The sequence below is a fragment of the Pelodiscus sinensis genome, chromosome 9 (assembly GCF_052426305.1).
Source record: "Pelodiscus sinensis isolate ZL-2025 chromosome 9, ASM5242630v1, whole genome shotgun sequence".
Taxonomy (NCBI): domain Eukaryota; kingdom Metazoa; phylum Chordata; order Testudines; family Trionychidae; genus Pelodiscus; species Pelodiscus sinensis.
The window spans coordinates 58,118,157-58,138,972 of record NC_143060.1 but is presented as its reverse complement, the minus strand read 5'-3'; the positions used below and the strand labels follow the sequence as shown (position 1 = coordinate 58,138,972).

Genomic DNA, 20,816 nt, shown 5'->3' with positions numbered 1-20,816 from the left:
ATTATTTCACACCTTCCTTTTCCTGGGCCAGCAGGAACTTAGATTCTACGGTGATAAACACTACAGAAAATCAAAGAAAGATCACTAGAAAGATAAGTGATTTAGGAGCATTATGAAAACAGTCTGTCTGCCTCAGGAGTGAAGGAATATCTTGCATTGTTCATCACTGATTTCTTTTGACTAACTGAGGAAGCAGCATTGTGGGCTGCCAAGGGAAATTTGTCTAGCCTTCCTTGCCCAAAGAGAAGATTCCTTCTAGATGCAGAGCCTTACAGAGTTAATAAAAGAGGAGACGGATTAGCAGAATCTCAGGACACAGACAGAAAAAGATAGATCAGAAAGATGCAAAATGAAAAAAAAAGAAAAGAAACATAAGGGAGAAAAGCCCATGCCAAGATAAGTAATGGGATAAGTTAGAAATATGTTGGGGGGCATTTTGGGGAGGGAAAAGAAAGAATAGAGAAGAGATATGGGGTAAGGTAGAACATACCATGAACAGGAAGTGTGTATGTGAAGGGATGGGAAAGAGACACTGTTTTGGATGAGATTTCAGTGTGTTTTTAAATGCTTTTCTGAGTCAGGGCCCTTTATTCTCTAAATTGGGAGAGAAGGTTGCTCCTGGGGAGTTTGATGGCACAGCTGTTTTTCCACTTAGCAGGCTCAACCCTTGGGCATGAAACTAATCTATTTAGTGGAAAGAGGAGAGTTGCTGTGACTTATGTGGTTAGGTCTTGTGATGAAGTCACCTCCAGCATATCATTGACTGTCTACAGAACTTGGGAGACAGGCTAGTCCTTGCGTATAGACCTAAAGCGAATACTTATCACCAGCCACACACCACACCCCAGAAACACTCAACTAGGAACCTATCCCTGCAGCAAACCCCATTGCCAGCTGTTATACAAGTGATACCATCACAGTTCCTAACCACGTAAGCCACAACATCAGGGGCTCAAGGACCTGCACATACACTAATGTGGATGTGCCAGCAATGCACCTCTGCCATGTGTATTTGTCAAACTGGACAGTCTCTGTGCCAAAGGATAAATGGACACAAATCAGACATCAGAAATGGGAACACACACAAACCTGTAGGGAGTGGGGAATCTTTTTTGGACAGGTCACTAAGCGACAGAAAAATCAGTTGGGGGGGAGGGGTGCACACACAATTGAGAAGCAAAACAAAAACAAAAAAATCCTCACTGACAGGGCCTCTGACTGAGAAGGAGAAAGACATTCCACATTCTGCTCACACACCAAAGCCGAGTGGGGTCCCTGGGGGAGGGCTGGAGTGCCAGCACAGGCTCCCCAATGCTAGGAGAAGCCCTGAGCCTCGATGGCCAGATCCAGGCAAGCTAGGGGCTGCATCTGGCCCCAGGGCCTTAGTTTCCCTACCCCTGCTGTAGGGGAACATTTTAACCTCCCTGGACTTCAATGGTAGATTTAAAAGTAGCCATCCTTCTAGAAAAAAATTACAGCGGGGGACAGTTGAACTGGAGTTCATTTACAAATTCAGTACTATCAATTTAGGCTTGAATAAGGATCTTAACTGGTTAACACACTACATAGGCAATTTCCCCATTTTTGATAGTTGTGTCTCATCAGATTCTGTGAATGAGACACATCCATTATCACTTAGCTTCATTAACGCCGGTCCTAAAATTGACAGATAAATTATTTTGTTGTTATATGTACCCCAAATGCTTTAATTTCCACTCCAACTCATCTGATGAAGTGGATTTTACCCACAAAAGCTCATGATGTAATAAATTCATTAGTCTCTACATTGCCACGGGACAACTTTATTGTTTTAACTGTCAATATGCTTAGAAATATTTTTCTCTTCTTATATCTGCAGGTAGAAGTGTCTTGGCAGCCAAGCAAGAAGGTGGATTATTTTTAAAACAATGTTTAGGCATCTGTAGAGATGATTTGTGGTTCAGTCCAGCTGGAGCTGACTGAATGAAGCTATGGGCTGTGCATCAGCCAAGCATGTTTCTACTGTTCAGAATGAAGAGGAAGCTCAGAAGGGGAAGAACTACCAGAACGGAGATGTGTTTGGTGGTGAGTGTTTTGGGTTCTTATCTTTAATGTTCTTAAAATTCTAATTGGGAGTCTCACCCTTATCAACTAAGAAGAAACTAAGAAGAAACGAGAGTTACATAAACCATGACAATACTAGTGGAGTTAAGCACATCCAAGGAATAGTATTGGAATAGTGTTGAAATTATATTGTTGTTGGGATCAGATGTGAAATCAGAGAGTTTATTACAGATCAGTGGAACATTATCCTTTCAAAGATTTGAAGTGTGGTACCATCTTCAATGCCACACATTGAAGGGAAAGTTAAGGGCAACCATTCATTTAGAACTCCCAATTTATAAATTTTATTTTTCTGCTCTTAGGTGCCAGATGTAAAATTTGCTTTAAAACCCCTATTGTAGAAGCAAAATAAATCCTGCAATCCCCTCCATCCCTCTATGAGAGAAGAAAAATGTCAAACCCAAGTCTTCTAGAGAGCAGAGTATGAAAGCACTGCAAAACTAGAACTGGGAATTTATCAATAATATTTAATTAACCTTCTATTGAGATTCTGGTGGTAAAGGAAGATTTTGGACGTGGCGTGGTAACATAAAGCTAATCTATTTAGGTAGAAATGAGGTTGTTTTGAAATCAGAGTTTTGCCATGGTACTTAAGTGCTAAGAATAGAAATGTCAACATTGTGATTTTTTTCAGACTCCATGAGCATATGTTAAATTATTTTTGTAAACTGATGAGTAGATTATGAAATGTTTAAGAGTGATTGTAGAAAAATGTACATTATGTGAGGCTTTTAGGCCTGTCCAAATATTATAAGGAAATTATTTTCTACTAACAAGGGGATTTGGTATTGCTTACAAACTCCTTGGATTCAACATTCTTAAAATAGTTACACTGCTATTTAGAATGCCAAGCTTTCTCTTCTATGGTTGTTATAGCAATTATTTGTGTAGAATTAAGAATGCCACGCTGCAGTTATCAAAGCTATCACTGCTATTGAAGTAAGGAGGAGGAGTTTCATTTCAACCTGTTTGTTGAGGCTATGTTTGTTTGCAGCAGCGCAGACAAAATAAAACTGTCTCAATGTATATCTGTAATCTGAATAGAGGGTCTTCAAAATATTGAACTTCTATGATGACTTTTTTCATGTTCTCCTTTACTATATTGTAAGATAAGATGATGCCTTTGACATTCCTACTTCAGTATTTGAATTTGTATGTAATACAGGCATTGTGGACAATTAAGAGCAAAATTTCCTCTTTTGTATAAAAGGAGTATTTAGATGTTAAGCAGTGGTACTAGTCAGAAAATGTATTTCTGTGAATTTGTTTTTCATTGCATACCTTAAGAACATTGTAACAAAAGGCTGTAGACCAGTGTTTCTTAAACTTTTTGAGACTATGGATCACCAAACAGTAATATTTTTTTAATGTGGAACACCTATGAAAATTTTCTTCAAAAAAAATGTTGTCAGACACACACACACACACACAAAAAAAAGACAAAAACAAAAACAAAGAAATAACAGCAACAAAGAAGAGGTCGTGGCACACCTGCGAGTTGTTCATGGAACAACAGTGTTCCGCGGAACATAGTTTAAGAAACATTGCTGTAGACCATAACTTCAGACACGAGAACCTAAATTATTACCGAAATTAAAAGGTAAGAGGAATTTGAGGGCACAAGGGATTGTAATGGGACGTGGAATCTTGTCCCTTGATGTTGCCACTTTGCCAACCAGGGCTAGATATGCAGCGACTGAAAGTTATCATTATTACTATCAGCTGTTCAGGGGATATTTCACAAAATTTTCTCCATCTTCCTGTCAAGAATTTACCATACCAGAATCACCACCACCCAGTTGGCACTGTTTGATGTTCTTGTTGTTAATCTAGGCTCCCCCTACACTGGCTCCTGTTCCTCCAGGGTGGAGGAGTGACTAGTCAAATAGTGACTCAGCTGCTCAATAGGCCTAACCTTATCGGGTGGTCGACTACTTAACTAGTTGCTTACATCCCTAGCAATAACCAAGCTGGCTTCTGGAATCACTGCAGACAGTAGAGGAGTGCTTTATTGACCCCCAAATCACATTAACAGAGTACTTGCTATCACATACAACAGCTATAGAAAAAGGGTATCAACAGAACCTGAAGACAGGAGCTGTTTCCTTGAATCTGATGTCCTGTAATGCAGTATGGCATACTGGTCTGCTGCTAAAAGTGTCATAATTTTTCCCAACATGGGTGGACATTGCTGAACTTCTACTTTGTTGACAAGAGTTTTTAGGTACATACGGCAAATGGAACAAGTACATGGCTTATGGGATAAGTCTCAGTGGCTTATCCCAAAGCTTTGTGGTTATGTCCACACTGTTCAATCTGTACACAAAGGACCTGCCACTAACTCAGTCACACAAGATTATCTGTGCAGATGACATTTGCTGTGCTACCCAGTCATGGTCTTTCACCAAATTGGAGAACTTCTTGAAAGCTGACTTGGCCAAGATGGCATCCTACTGTAGCAGTTGGCATCTCCAACCAAGTATGCCTAAGTGTTTCAAGCATCTTCTTCCACAATGCAAGTATTAAGCATGATTTAGACTCGTTCCTATTTGTTCAAATGTGACACCAAGGTAGACCAGCGTTGCCTCATGTTTCAGTTGTTCTCCATTGAGGAAAAAGTGTAAAACATGTTTAGTGCTTGCACTGTGGAAGCGGAAGATGCTCGAAACTCTTAGTCACACTTGGTTAGAGATGCCAACTGCTACAGTAGGCTGCCATCTTGGCCAAGTCAGCATTCAAGATGTTCTCTAATTTGGTATCACAGTTGAACACTTTTGGCTATCCATGACTATCTTAAAAAGACTGCCAAAGTCAGGACCAGGAATAATCTAATCAACAAATTTTGTATTTAGCTGAACACTTGAGCCTATACTTAAGTGGGGGAGAGAGAGCTCAGTGGTTTGAGCATTGGCCTCCTAAACCCAGGGTTGTGAGTTTAATCCTTGAGAGGGCCATTTAGGAATCTGGGGCACATCTGTCAGAGATGGTACTTGGTCCTGCCAGGAGGGCAGCAGACTGAACTTGATGACCTCGCAAGGTCCCTTCCAGTTCTATGGTATAAATATATCTCCATATATTATTAAGTCCCATTGGAGAGGTTCTGTGCAGAGCAGGTAAGTATGTTCATGGGCAGGACTACAGTATGTTGATAATCATATGCTCAAAGAGATTGTGTAGCACCTTCTAACATTAATGCCAGACTTCAAGTCTCTCACTTTTCATGAGTACTAAATCATAATATTTTATCTCACAATAAAATGGAATGAAAGGAACCACAGGAATCTAAACAGGGAAAATCCAAAAGAATGATGTGGCACTGTGCTCTTAGAAGAAAATAGGATTCATCAGCCAAACAATTAATACCCTTCTTTTCTCTTTTTGATTAGATTTCCCCCTTATTTTCCTCTCAACAAACAGAGTTTGATGCTGAAGAGACATTGTTCAGGAAAATAAAAAAACTCACATAGTAATAAAATTGTAGTTATCTAAGTTTATGGTTTATTTGTTAATAAGGAGAATGCCTTTGACAGATCATGTATTTACTCTGGTGATGTAACAAAGAAACTTTAATTAAAACATAAATAAATAAATCCTTTTTAGATATTTCCAGGCATCAGCTCTCAGCCCGGGGATGGGGAGAGGCCTGAGAGAGACTGATGGACTGGTGGTGTGGCCTGCGAACAATACTCTGCCCCCCATTTTGAGAGTAAGGATGCAGGTACTGCCTCCAGCACTCCCAAATACCCAGTCCAGTAGATACATACCCTTCCTGCACCCCCACCCTCATATGTACTCCCTCTAGCATGCCCAAACTACGCCTCAAGCTGTATCCCAATCCCTCCGACAACATCCTCCTTTTGGGAACCTGAAATATGATAACCCTATGCATATGTAGTAATAATCACTGTTTCCAACTTGCTTTGTATATTCATAATGATAATTTATAATATGAAAGCTCCCAAAGACCCAATCACGTTTGGAGCCCCATTGCTCTAGGAATTATATAAACACAGAAAAAATGATTTCTCTGTCCTCTGATTTGATGGTTGCCTGCTTTTTCGTACTATGGCCCCCAGTTTATGACAGGAACACTCTCCCATCTAGCCATAAAGAAAGGGGAGACTAATCACAACTCTTACAACCTGCTCATGTCCATGAGTGCCCGTGTTCTGGTTAGATTATCTGGGAAGATGCACAGAATAAATGAGTCACTTTTCATTACAGAAATGTTCTTAATTGCTAGCAGGAGTGGTTTGAGGCCAGCTTCGGCAGCTGGCACGCCAGGTGGAAGGCATGATCGACGCCCCCGCCTGCATGGCTGTCAATGGCCGTGACGTAATCACGGGGCGCCCGGGCGCCCCATGATGTCATCATCGGGTGCTCAGGCCAGCGGCGCCCTAGGCAACTGCCTAGTTTGCATAGGCTCACGGGCCACCCCTGATTGCTAGCAAGTTGTAGCATCAAATCTGTACTGCCCAGTTATGTTGTAATGCTCTTACTGAGAAGTACTTCATTTACTGTATATGAATCAGAGTAGATAATAGCTGGTTCATCTTGTCATATCTTCCAGTTTTTTGGACACTGATCCAAAAGGGGATCGGTAAAGAAAAATGAATACTTGTAGCTAGCTCTCTCCATGTTGTTTCAAGTCTTCTCATTAAAAAAGACATCAAAGAGAAACCAAGATTCTCTTCCTCTAACAGACATCAGTGTTTGACCATAGAAAAGTAATTGCTGATATTTTTATCTGTAATCTGAGAACAAGTTGTCAGATGTGTATGAAATTGGTTTTTTATTTTGTGTTGTGGCTTATTACATTTATTCCATCAAAATCAGATTGATAAATAGTGTCTGTTCTTCAGCTTCAAATGTATTCCTTACAGCTGTAAAAATTGTGGTATCCAGACAGAAGATTTGAAAATTATATATCTGCTGAAAGTTTGTTTTTGGCCCTGGTACAGAGTTTAAAACATTAATTGCTTAATCTAAAAATGTTTACTTGTAGGTAAGGAAGGGTTTGAAAATGTGTTATGATTAGTTATAAAGCGGGGTTTTCCAACATTTTTTAAACAAGAGCACATTTAAATTAGAAAATATTTTGAAAACAATTGGATATGAAGATCAGGTGTCCATATATCAGCTGTATAGACCAAAGACTTAGTAGATATCCTGCAGCACCAATTGCTAACCTTGCAATATTTTCATCTCTTCATTGTGATGTCAAATGTGTAAATAAAATTGCATAAAGTAAATAAATATGTAAATACCTATTGGTCTCTTCTAATACAATTATCTGTATTATAGTAGTATATAGACTTCCTGTATGATAACAAGATCCCATTGTAATAAGGGTTATACATCTGTAATAAGAGAGAGCTTCTTTTCCAAGTGACCTACAGTCTAAATACAGAAGACAAGGTGGGGGAAGAAGAGTTAGTCTGTAACAGGAAAAACTTAAATAATAGCAATAGACTAGTAGAACTTTAAAGGTTAACAAAACATGTAGATGGTATCATGAGTTTTCGTTTGATACGGTCTTGCATGATCAATAAACTAGGCAAGTACAACTTAGATGGGGTGCATAACTGGCTGGATAACCATTCTCAGAGAGTAGTTGTTAACAGTATACAATCCTGCTGGAAGGACATAACAATTGGCATTCCACAGGGGTCTGTTTTGGGACCGGTTCTGTTCCATATCTTCTTCAGCGATTTAGAAATTGGCATAAAGAGTATGAGTATTAAGTTTGCTGATGATACCAAACTGGGAGGGGTTGAAAGTACTTTGGAGGATAATTCAAAATGATCTGAATAAACTAGAGCAATCATCTGAGGTAAACAGGATGAAGTTTAATAAGGACAAATGCAAATTACTCCACTTAGGAAGGGACAATCAGTTTCACACATACAGAATGGGAAATGATTGTCTAGGAAGGAGTACTGCAGAAAGAGATCTAGGGGTCATGGTGGACCACAAGCTAAATATGAGTCAACAGTGTGATGCTGTTGGCCCTCCCCCCCCCCCCCCCCCCAAAAAAAGCAGCAAACATGATTCTGAGATGCATTAACAGGAGCAAGACACGAGAAGTCATTCTTCTGCTCTACTCTGCACTGATTAGACCTCAATTGCAGTACTGTGTCCCGTTCTGGGCACATTTCAAGAAAGAGGTGAAGAAATTGGAGAAGGTCCAGAGAAGAGCAACAAAAATGATTAAAGATCTAGAAAACATGATCTATGCGGGAAGACTCAAAGAATTGGGTTTGTTTAGTTTGGAAAGGAGAAGACAGAGAGGGGACATGATAGCAGTTTTCAGGTATCTAAAAGGGTGTTATAAGGAGGAGGGAGAAAAATGATTCTCCTTGGCCTCTGATGATAGGGCAGGAAGCTATGGGCTTAATTTGCAACAAGGGAGGTTTAGTTTAGACATTGGAAAAAATTTCCTAACTGTCAGGGTGACTTGATGACCTCTTAAGGTTCCTTCCAGTTCTGTGATTCTATGATTAAAGTTGATATGAACTAAGCCTGATATGTATGTTGATAAAGGATATGAACTCGGCCTGCCCCTCTCTACTCCAGTATCTCCAAAAGCTGTATATGTGGATGAGGTCAGGTAGCATTTGTTCTCGTTGCAATTGGGCAAGCTGGGAAGGGCAGCTTTGTTATGAAGTCATAACTCTCTAGGAGCTCCAGGAATGCATATATTAGATTAGTGTATTCCTGGTGAGGACTCCTGTTCAGTCAGTACCTCTCCAGAGGAAGAGGAGTGTAAGCATTCTGAGTGATTGAAATCCCTCCTCCCAGCAAGTGTTCTAGTCCTTTATTTTCAATTGTCTTTGAGCTCTTTAAAGAACATTCTGTGTGCGTGTCAAAAGTATATTACGTTAGCATGTCTATCAGAGCCAGATCTGTTTGTCCCCATTTGCTGGGAGAAATCAGGAATTGTTCATGGCAGCCCCTTTATCTTAAGTTTAAGACAAACTGTTTCTCTTAGAACAGCGCAAGGTTAAATCTTGAAACTCATTACTGTTCCACTGCTTTAGGTAGCGAGCTTTGAAATGGAGTATGAAGATGAGGAATGTTTATGGGGTAAAGGTGCATCACAGAGGAGCTTTTAATATTTAGGTTATTTTAGCTCCTATCATGTTTTTAGTGGTATACAACATGACCACAAAAATTCACTTTAAATTGAAACTTGGCATATAAGATGTACAAAGGTGTAAACTTTTTGAGCTCATCAGGTAAGAAATTGGTCTTGTATAGCTGCCTAAACATGTATGCGTTTCATCAATATGCTATTTTAATTTTGTAATAGAAATATTTACTAATGTTATATAAATAAATGTATACAGAAGATATATTCAGCTGATGGACATTTGCACAAACTAATGTGTGCGCAACCAATGGAGTCTTTGCAGCATGTCCACTAAATAATTGCTAAAAACCTCCTTCAAATATATATTTATCCCAAATGCCAGGAATCCAGTGATTAAATAAACATACAAAAATCCTGCCCACTTAATTCTAAGACACTGAACCATTCTGGGATTTTTTTTTTTAGGTTAAGTAATATTTTGTATATTCCTGGGATTGAAAATTACATTGGTCTGCTGAAGCTCAAGCAGAGCTAGCATGTTTCTGTCAACCTGCACAGGGAATTGCCTTCTCAGCTGCTGTGTAGACATCTTGTTATTTATAAGCTAGTGGAGTAGGAATAGGACTAAAGAAGAGAAAGGGCAAGTGAGAAGTATTTGTAAGGCAAAGCAACTAAAAGCTGCAAAACAAACTTATTCTCCATCAACAATAAGTCCATGTATTTACTAATAATTTAATCACTCTTAGAGAGGTCAGTTTTCTCGTGTTTGATTTAGTGGGTCTAGAATAGACCCATAAATTGAATTCCGAGGGCAGCTTCAGCCAGCCTCTGGTACTCTTCCTTTTGTGAAGAGTAAGGAAGGCTGACAGGAGCATTTGCCTCTGTTGGCCTTCTGCTATATATACGCCTCCAAGACAATCAAATCTTCCCAGAATAACTGGGAGGGAGGTATTTTGCTTTTAAAGTCGAATTAACTAAAGGCAGAGAAGTTATAAAACAGGAGCGGGCAATAAAACAGCAGCAGTTTACCAGGATTAACTCCTGTTGAGCTACTGACACTATATTTACCTGCACCTCTGCAGGTACGGGCGATCGCAGCGCCCATTGGCTGGGAAAGGAGAAAGGAGATCCGCGGCAAATGGGAGCTAAGATTCCCCACACATGAGGGGGTGCAGGTAAATATGGTGGTGAGGGGGCCTGCCAGTGTCTAACCCTCACAGACTGGATCCAGCCTACGGGCAGGTATTTGCCCACGCCTACATTAAATGATTACTCCTAAGGTCACAAAAAGAGTCTGTGGAAGATTGGAATAAAACCCAGGAAACCATGCTAATCACTAGACCACAATGACCCTAAGGAACTATTTTACCTGAGTGGTTACATAATTTCCTAATGTAAGGCATTACATATCTAACCTAGATTTTACTGTAATCCTGATGAATAACTGTGGTGGACACCCCACCATACTTTGTGAAATTGACTTATGGACACAAATATACATAACTCAAGATGTTTTGAACCTCATATAACATATCAGTTTTAATGTCTCAGTCTGCTGGATCTGTATATCTTATTTTGGTGTATGTAGCATTCTTGCGTGTAAAGTTAGAGATATGGAGTATGGAATGGTTTGTGTTTTTACATGTGCGAATGAAAGCCATCAAGGGACTTTCCCTCAATATCTGGGTTGTCACCTGTAAACAGCCTCTTTTGTCCTTTAAGTCTCAGAAGTGGTTGGTCTTAGAAAATCATGTGACCTTCCTAACTGGCAGGGGCTGACCAGATAATTTTCCATTGAAGGGGAGAATGTAATACATGTAATTCCTGCCTGAAAGGGAGGCAGTTTAAGATGCAAAGTTTTTCAGTTCTTTGTCTTTGGCTGGCATGGCACACCCAAGAGCATAACTAAAACCCCAGGGACAAGGGGACTTCCCTGGTTTGGAGGCTTAACTGGAATAAGAACAGTTTTAGGGTGCGTTTGTAATAAGTTTGTGATTAGCTATTAATTTTTTATTATTTTTAAATATGTAAGCTACTTTGCTTTGCCTGTTTTCACTCATAACCACTTAAATTCTCCTGCTTATACTTAATGAAATCACTTTTATTTACTATCAAGCCCGGTGTAAATAATTGTTACCTGGGGGAACAATCAGTGTGTACATCCTCCTTTCATTGTTAAAGGGGGTTTACCTAAATAATTTATTTAGGGTTCTGATTCCATTTAGGAAGTGGTTTCCTTGGAAGCTAGGCCCAAATCTGCATTTTCCTCAAACCTGAAGTGTTTCATTGTCTATATTACTCCTCTAGGGGGCGGTGATCTCAGCTCTGTGCCTTGGCTGGGGGAGACCAGGTGAGCTGGCCCAGCAGGACAGGGTGGTGAGAAGCCCCAGAGAGCAAGGAGTCGAGTGTCAGTAGCTTTGTCAACACACCAGGAAGCAGCCCAAGGGGTCATCTGTGACCATCACAGTAATTATCCAGTTATATCATACAGATTTAGTGAGTGAGTACTGGTTACATGAAAACCTTCTTATTTGAGTTGGTAGGGTTCGAAGAGTAAGGTGAAGGATTTGAATATATCTCATGCCCTATCTGGGAGTCATCAGTGTATCTTTTCAGACTTCATTTGTAGAATTCTTTTTGGTACCAAACAAAAGAATGCCAACTAAAACAATCTAGATGGCACAGTACAGCTAGAGCTGAAGCTTCAAATTTCCCTTTAAGAAGTCTGGCCTATTAGATTACGTAGCTGTGTGTGTGTGTGCGTGTGTGAGAGACAGAGACTCACTCCGGTACTACATTGCAGCATTCATTATTCCATCTGCGAGCTGGACAGGGACTCCTTTTCATACATTAGTTGAAGCCACTTCTTTGATCAGTGCTGCCACTATTGCACGAGGGACACACATTAACCTTGCTCATACAGTGACACAGAGTACTGCCTCTGTAGCCTACCTGGACAAGGTATCAAGGTAGCAATATCTCCCATGGTGTTGCTGCTATACCCCTAGCCCAGTGGTTCTCAAAGTGTGGTCTATGGACCATTAGTGGTCCGTTACTGTCTTGCAGGTGGGCTGTGGGCTCGGAGCTCCCCTGAAGTGGGGAACCTGCACTCGCACTCCAGCCCTGCACCCTCCTCCCCCGCATGTTTGGAGCATAAATGCCAGCTCCTCACTGTGGGGGGACATGAGGGGCAAGCTCTGGGGCCCCATGGGGGCAGAAAGAGATTGCGCTGCCACTCCTCTCCCCCCAGCTGGGGAACCAGATGTGCAGGAGACTGTTCTTCTGCAGGCTTTCCCTGCTGCTTTCATTGGCCAGAATCCTGGCCAATGGGAGCAGTGGGAGGTGGTGCCCGGGAGCAGTGGGGGGCATGGAGCCAGGTAAGTGCTCCCCCAATTCCTATTATGCCTAGGACCTGCACCTCCACCTTGCTCCTGCATCCCCTCTCCTGCCCACCACAGCCTGCTCTTTCCTTCTTTGCTCCCTCCCTCAGTCCACTCCTGCACCCATTTTGTCATTATGGGTGTTGGCTGGTGAGCCACAGAAAGGTTTGCGTTGAGTGGGGTGGGCTACAGGCTAAAAAGTTTGAGAACCACTGCACTAGCCCATATGAGCAAAAATTAACTCCCACCCTCAAATTTACCTAACAAGTTATTCTCAGTTGCTTTGTCAATAAATGCCTGACTCCTCTTTATTTGGCAAGTAATGAGGCTGTATTCTTTATGAATCCACTGTTAATCAAAACTGTCAGCCCACAAAATTCGAATTTAAAAATGTACTTTCTTATTCTTCCTGTTATAGAGCTTTATCCTATTAATGTAATATTACTTTATCAGGGCATGTTGTTCATGCATCATGGAAAAGACTACCCCCTTCTCAACCACGATTTAATTTCATTATTTGCAATTTGTTCAATTCAATGGATAGAATAATTAATCATTATGTTATGAGGAGTTGAAGCAGCTCCTTACTGCAAACAGTAATCTTTTCAGTAATCCAAAGCCAAAAAAGAGTAATTGAAACTTATAATACACAACTCAAATCTTCCAGATATAAAAAGTATCCCTTTTAGTGTCTTTAGTTTACAGGCCATATAAATAGCTGCACAGTTAACTCACTTAAGCAAACAGCTTTTCCCTTCTGTAGCAAGAACACTGTGAATTAATGCTTTACATTTGAGAGCCAACATGGTTGTTAGCCTGCCTCCCCAATTTATTCCACATACAACCCTCTGGAACAATGGTGGGCAAAATTGGGCCCGTGGGCCAATTGCGACCCGCCAAGCATTTCTCTCCAGCCCACCCAGATGATTAGCAAAGACCACATACGTGCAGTGTGTGTTCAGCTGCCCATGCCTCCATCTTGCTTCATCCTGCTGCTGAGCTGCTTCCAGGATTCTCCTGCTGGCTGTGCAGAAGGGAAGGGAGAGGGGAGAGCTGAAGCCTGGGTGTTCCCTTGTCCCTGCAGAACAAGGCCCAGGGAGAGGGAGACGCACAGTGGAGCTGCTCCAGTCTGCAGAATGGATGTTAAGTGGCGCAGAAGTGCCTGTCTTAAGAGGCAGGGCACTGTTTCGAAGATTTCAGTGCTTGTGTGCGCGCTCTCTCTCACACATGAGCACACACACTCCCTCTTCCCCCATACCTACACCATCTCTGCAGAGCAGGGGATGGGGAAACAGAGGAGCACAGCTTTCCTTGTCATAGTGACAGCACATGGATTCTCTCAGAAACTTACCTCGCAGCAGCCAGCACATACATGCTCTGTCAGTCTCACATACACCCAGTCTGCTGTACCACATTGTCTCTATGCCACACACACAGTCACTGCCACACACACTGTCCTGTCTCTGGGCCACACACACTCAATCTGTGTCACAGTCTGTGTCTCACATACAGAGTGCCTTTCACACTCATACACACTCACTCTCTCTAGCTCCAGCCTCACCCCTTCCACTCAAGGCTCCACCCCTTCCTAGGGACCTGGAGCAGCCAGCCTGTGACTATATACCAAAAGTTATGAAGTGGTCCCCCTGCGAAAATCATTGCCCACCCCTGTTCTGGAACCGCTAGTACATTTGAAAGTCTCGTCTGCTCGCTACGCTCCCTGTATCCTTTCAATCAAAACACAGCTTCCTCTGATCAGGTAAACTTGAAGGGCAGAGATGCTAGACATATTGATTTCCTTCCCACACTCCTTCCCAAGGAATGCAACATATGAAAGATGTGAGAGAGGGAATACCCTCAATGTAGGTACATTTTTTATATAATACACTCATGCAGACACACACGCACAAACTGAGCCTCTATTTACACTGGCCTGCCAAGTGTTTCTAGTAGGGCTGGCCTGAAAAACAAAAGCTTCAGTTAATGAAAATGTTTGAGGCATTGGCATTTAGTTTCACTTGGCATCCAAACAAAACAGAGCTTTCAAAATGTTTCAGAAAAAATGCGAGACTGACCAATCACCCACACTCCTAGTAGTTCAAGCACTCACCTGAGACATAGTAAACCCCTGTTCAAGTTCCCATTCTGGATGTTAATTTAGGTGAATTCTGTGCTATAGAAAGCCAACCTAATTTTTATCTTCATTTTTATTTTTTAAATACCCAGAAGAATTACAAAACGTTAGCTGCCAGAATCATGTGAAAAGCCAGAAACATACTGTTTGTCATCTGAGATTCCAAGTTCTTTTCTGACATCATTGTGATATTGACTGCTAAAAAGGGGAGTAGGAAGAGAATATTAAAATCACCTCATTCTGATTTCTGAGTCCTCTGTCTCATGGCTAGACATGAAATCTGTGTGCAAGAACCATATCACCCAGCAGTATTCAGCATTTTGTTTTTTTAGCCCTGGTGGTTCATGAAATAAAATTTCACTGGTCCCCAAATATAGCAGTTATTTGGGGAGTAGATCCAAGACTGAATATAGCCAACCGTAATCCTCATCAAATCAGTGTAATTTTCAATCCCTGGTATGTGAAATACTGCCTACCCCCTCCGCTCCCCAAAAGCAAAACCCCCCCACAGAATGGCTCAGTGTCTTAAAGAACTATGCAAATGGACAGAACTCCTGGCATATGGATTTAAAGCAGCATTTTAGATACAATATATAGTGTATATATTTCATTTATTGTTAAAAACACAGACCTACTGTTGATGAAGGATTCATTTTACGCCTTGGTATGTTAGTTGCTTTGCCTGCCTGTCAAGTACTGCTCATTTGCTACTTTTCTTCCCCAGTCCTATTCCTGTGCAACTAGAAATAAAAGGACATGTACACAGCAGCTGGTAAGGTGCTTTCCAATGTGGGCAGACAGACACATGTCAACTCAGCTTGAGCCGGTATGCTAAAAATAGCACCCCAACTTACGTGGATATTACATTTGACTAGAAGTATTTTCAAAGCCCCAGACCATCCCTTCTCTTCAGTTTGATCCTTTAATATCTTTCTGCTTCTTGTTTCTTTTCCTGTTTTCATTTCTCAGCTTTATCTTTTTTTAATGGGCTATAATGGACTTGCTTCTTAAACAAAAAGTGCTAACGTTTTATTTGTATTTAAATTGTATCTGCATGAATTTTGACCCATTCATTTCACAAAATGCTAGACTTTACAAGTCAACCAGTGCATGATACAGTGAACGATGTGTCAGTCTGCTACTGTGTAATTTGATCTCTTCATGCATGTTGACCACTGGACCTCCTAAGTCTCTAGCCAATCTGAAAATATAATGCACAGAATCGATACAATCTGTAATAAAATATAAATAGCAAGGTCCTACAAAATCTATAACTAAATTATTTTCTAAGATTTTCATACCGGAATTTAAAATAAACAATGGTGAAATCAAAATAAAATGTTTTTCTTATGATACAGTGTTCAAACTTCAGTTGTTGAATATGCAGAAGCAAACAATAATTACACTGCTTCAGGAGGTAGCCGAGTTAGTCTGTACAGAAAAAAACAACAAATGGTCTGGTACCACTTTATAGACTAACAAAACATGTAGATGGTACCATGAGCTTTCGTGGGCAGAGCCCACTTCTTCAGATGACTGGAGTTTTGAGTTTAGGTTGTGCAGACCCAAAATAAATAGGAGAGAAGTGTGGGGGGAGGAGGGGACAGGGAGAAGAGGGTATAGAAAATCAGGAATCAGTAAGTATCTGAAGTTTGGGTAGTTACTACCAACCTAACATTCAATGAAGTTGAAACAATAGTAAGGAATAAAATTGTCAGACACATAGAAGAACATAATTTTTTGGACAAAAGTCAATATGGTTTCTGTAAAGGGAAATCATGTCTTACTAATCTATTAGAGTTCTTTGAAGGGGTCAACAAACATGTGGACAAGGGGGATCCAGTAGATATAGTATACTTAGATTTCCAGAAAGCCTTTGACAAGGTCCCTCACCAAAGGCTCTTATGTAAATTAAGTTGTCATGGGGATAAGAGGAAAGATCCTTTCATGGACTGAGAACTGGTTAAAAGACAGGAAACAAAGGGTAGGAATAAATGGTAAATTTTCAGAATGGAAAGAGGTAACTAGTGGTGTTCCCCAAGGGTCAGTCCTAGGACCAATTCTATTCAACATATTCATAAATGATCTGGAAAAAGGGATAAAAGTTTGCGGATGATACTAAACTGCTCAAGGTAGTTAAAACCAAAGCAGACTGTGAAGAACTTCAAAAAGATCTCACCAAACTAAGTGACTGGGCAACAAAATGGCAAATAAAATGTAATGTGGATAAATGTAAAGTAGTGCACATTGGGAAAAATAACCCCAACTATACATCTGCTCTCTGTCTCCCATCACCCTTCTTTTTTTCCTCCCCCCCCTCCCCTCTCCTATTTATTTTGGGTCTGCACATCCTAAACTCAGAACTCGTCATATGAAAAAGTGGGCTGTACCCACGAAAGCTCATGATACCACCTACATGTTTTGTTAGTCTATAAAGTGCTACCAGACCATTTGTTGTTTTTTAATAATTACACTGCTACTCATGAATTCTGTATGAGAAGGAGGTAAGAGAATGGAGAAAAAATAAAACAACATTAACAGACATGCCAAGAAGCAAGAAAAAATGTCCAACAAGGTATGCTTCATTCTTCTTGAAGTGATTGCTCATGTGCATTCCAGTACATGTATGCACCTGTTGTGTGCATAATTGTCAGAAGACCTTTTCCTAGTGGTACCCCTCAGATTGGTTTTAGTGTCTCCCCCCCCCCCCAACCTAACCCCATGGTGATGCTTCATGGTGTTGTGTGTGTACAGTATATATATCCCTACCAACCAGACTCCCGCCTCAGTTCCTTCTTTCTGCCACTGACAGTTGTTGGAGCTTTGGACTCCTTGCTTATCAGGTCCTTCTTCCCTAGTGCATAGTTAGCTTTGTTGTATAGAATGAGTTATCATCAGGTAGGTAGGTAGTATCTTTGCAGGGGAAGAGAGGAGAGAGTCCCCACCCTGCTATCTGTGAGGCATGCAGTGGCCCCAAGGATTTAACAATGTGCTAAGTGCCAGAAGCATATGCCCACAGGTGACCCACACACTAACTGCAGTGTTTGTAGAAGACTATCTTCAAGACAAGCATTTGTAGGGGTTTCTAGCCCCTTAGTAAATGTGAGAGGCACCCGTGACTTAATTAGCTACTTAAGTAGCTGGCACTTTGGCCCCATGACACAGATTCCACTACCTCGGTGTGGGACACTTTGGCGGTATGGGATACTTCGGCACTGTCAAGGGGCATGACCCCTCAATGGTTCGGATGCCCCAAAGTTGGAGTCGGTGCCCCCTTTTTGCAGGGCAATTATAGCTTGTAGGCTCGGTTCCTCTCAAATGTCCCTCTGCCCAGGGTAAATACGGCCCTGCGAGCCTAGTCCCAGAGTACAGTCCCTTCTATCAGGGTAAATATGGCCCTTCAGGCCTATTCCCAAAGTGCAGTACCCTCTATCAGGGTAAATACGGCCATCCAGGCCTAGTCCCAAAGTACAGTTCCCTTTATTAGGGTAAATACGGTCCTCCAAACCTAGTTCCAAAATACAGTTCCGTCTCTCACGGTCACTGTGGCCTAGAGGCCTAGTCTGAGGGTAAGCCTCCCAGAATGCTAGGGAACTGGATTATTGTGGGATGGGGAGGTAGGGAGACCCTAGCCCTCCTGCTCCACTAGGTCCCAGCCCAGGGCCCTGTTGGCAGTGATGGATTTTACTGCCTTCTCAGCGGGGATGCTGGCTGGAACATGCTGAGCTCCCGGAGGACAATTCTCCACCCTGGGCCACTTACTACTTTTCCCGGCATGTTGTTCAGCTCCTGGGGTGTTGCTCGGTGGGTTGGACCCTCATAGATGTCCTCCGTGGCCGGGGCTGTTGCTGAGGCTGCGGCTGTGGTGGTTGCCACTTCTGCCAAGATTGCTGCTTCTGTGGCGGCTGGTACTGTGGCTGTTCCGGGGGCTGATCAAGAGCTCCAGCCTGAGCTCCTTCTCTTCCGGCGGCCAGCCTGGACTGAGTGGCTCCCTGGGCTTTTATACCCTGTTTTCCTGGGAGCAGGCCAAGCAGAGCTTGTGAGGTGGGGCCTTTTTGGCCAGCTGTGCCCAGAAGAGACTGGAAGATGAGACTCAAAAATCTACTTTGGAAGAAGTCCCTTCAACTGCCAGATCCAAAGAAAGCGGCATCCATGGAACCTTGACTCTGAAGAAAAGGGCCAACTCATGTCTACCCCAGGACTCATGCAAGTCCAGGGCTTTATCGGCACAGTCATTACCGGCAGTGCCAATGACATCCTGCACCGCACATTCACCAGTGCCGTCCACCTCTGGCACTGCGGAAAAGCAGAAAGCAGTATTGACAAAAGGAGCAAAGTCAGAGCTGAAGCGTAAAGCAAAGTTCTCTGCACCAACTGCCATGGGCTCTCACCTGGTGCCAACCAAGCTTCCCCCGGTAACGACGGACGCTGCGGCACCGATACAATCAGCCTCTTCCCAATACATGCTGGCACCCAAACGGCAGAACTGGAAACTTCAAGAACCAAGACCCATAAGAGGTCGGAGTCACGGCACTGAACACCACAGCCATCGACAATACCACAACTGGTGCAGGCAGATGTTTTGCTTCCACATTCCCCTATCATTATGGAGACTAGCCAACACAGTTGCTTGTCTGAGAACATACATTTCTTGCCCACACCATCCTCCCCAGGCATTGGCCCTGGTACTAGTCACAGGAGCAGGTTCTCCTCCCAACATTCTTCTCCAACTGGCTCAGTAACGTCTGGGCGCACAACCAGTGAGCATTCCATAATTGACCTCAGTAACCCTGGCTCAACCATCCATTGCCCTACCCTCCTCAGCATTATCGACCTCATTGCCACCCTAGGAACAATGGAATCAGTACCATACACATTCTTCTCATCAGCACCGACCATGAGAGTCAACAGCAGTAACCCCAGCACATACAACAACTTGCTCTCCTCCTATTACCACACAGTCATCTCCAGCCCATCCTCCACAGTTACTCTCAGTGCCGACCTGGGCTGACCCAGTGGAGGAAGATGACGACCTGCCCCAATCAGATTTGGACAGTAATTCTCCAGCACCTCAGTCCTCCTCGTTCCTGAATGAGGCTGTCTTCCCTTCCTCCTCCCTGCTGGCAGATTACCTAAAGTAATTTCAGGACTTATTTAAATGGGTGGCACAGTCCCAACACATCACACTACGGGAGGTACAAGAGAAGCAACATAAATTGCTTAGGCTATTGTAACCTACCGCCTTGTCTAAAATAGCCTTATCAATTGATGAGGCCAAAATGGAACCATTGAAAGCCATGTGGCAAATACCAGCCTCTGTTTCCCCTATTAACCAAGGGGATAGATTTCCTCTTCTCCCACCTCCACCCAAATTCATTGGTCATTGACACAGTTATCACTGGTCTAGACAACCAGAATTTAGATCCACTCCCCAGGATGAGGAGCATAAATGGTTAGATCTGTTCGGAAGAAAAATATATTCCTCTTCTATCTTGCAGTTGTGCATTTCCAATTACACAGTGCTCCTTGCCAATTACCACCATGCAAATTACATGAGACTGCAGGAGCTCATAAATTATCTCCCTCAGCAAAAAAGATCACAGATCCAGTTAATCATGAAAGAGAGCCAGCCCATCGCCAGATCTGCATTACAAGCGTCAGTGGACATAGCAGATGGCAGCCAGAGCGATGGCCACGACTGTCATCTGGCATTTCAAGCAAACTATAGACAAAAGCGGAAGACCTTCCTTTCGATAGGAACCAACTGTTTGCGGCCAAAACGGACGAGGTCCTTCATTCAATTACCACCGACCAGTGGGCTATACCATTCCCTTCATGTCTATGCTCCCTACCCCCACATATTTCCCAGTTCCTGTTCAGGAACCGCTCTCATGACTCTCTATTACAAGCAGTGGTACAAAAATTATTCAGCTTAGAGGTCATAAAACCCATCCCCTCAGACTTCCACAGGAGAGGGTCCTATTCAAATTATTTCCTTACATGAAAGAAGACAGGAGGCTGAAGGCCCATTTTTTATTTCAGGAAACTCAACAAGTTTGGGCACAACTACAAATTCAGGATGGTGACCTTAGGAACAACTATAACA

At 42.3% G+C, this 20,816-nt stretch overlaps 1 protein-coding gene across 2 annotated transcripts in view; it reads left to right on the top strand.

The window, feature by feature from the left end:
- Positions 1-20,816, top strand: part of C9H1orf21 (chromosome 9 C1orf21 homolog) — a 191,085-nt gene that overhangs the window by 74,380 nt on the left and 95,889 nt on the right. For both annotated transcript variants that reach the window (XM_075936770.2, XM_075936771.2), the window contains one exon: positions 1,859-2,064. In XM_075936770.2, coding sequence (XP_075792885.1) covers positions 1,971-2,064 — 94 coding nt within the window. In that variant the 5' untranslated portion in view covers positions 1,859-1,970. The remainder of the gene's footprint in view (positions 1-1,858; positions 2,065-20,816) is intronic.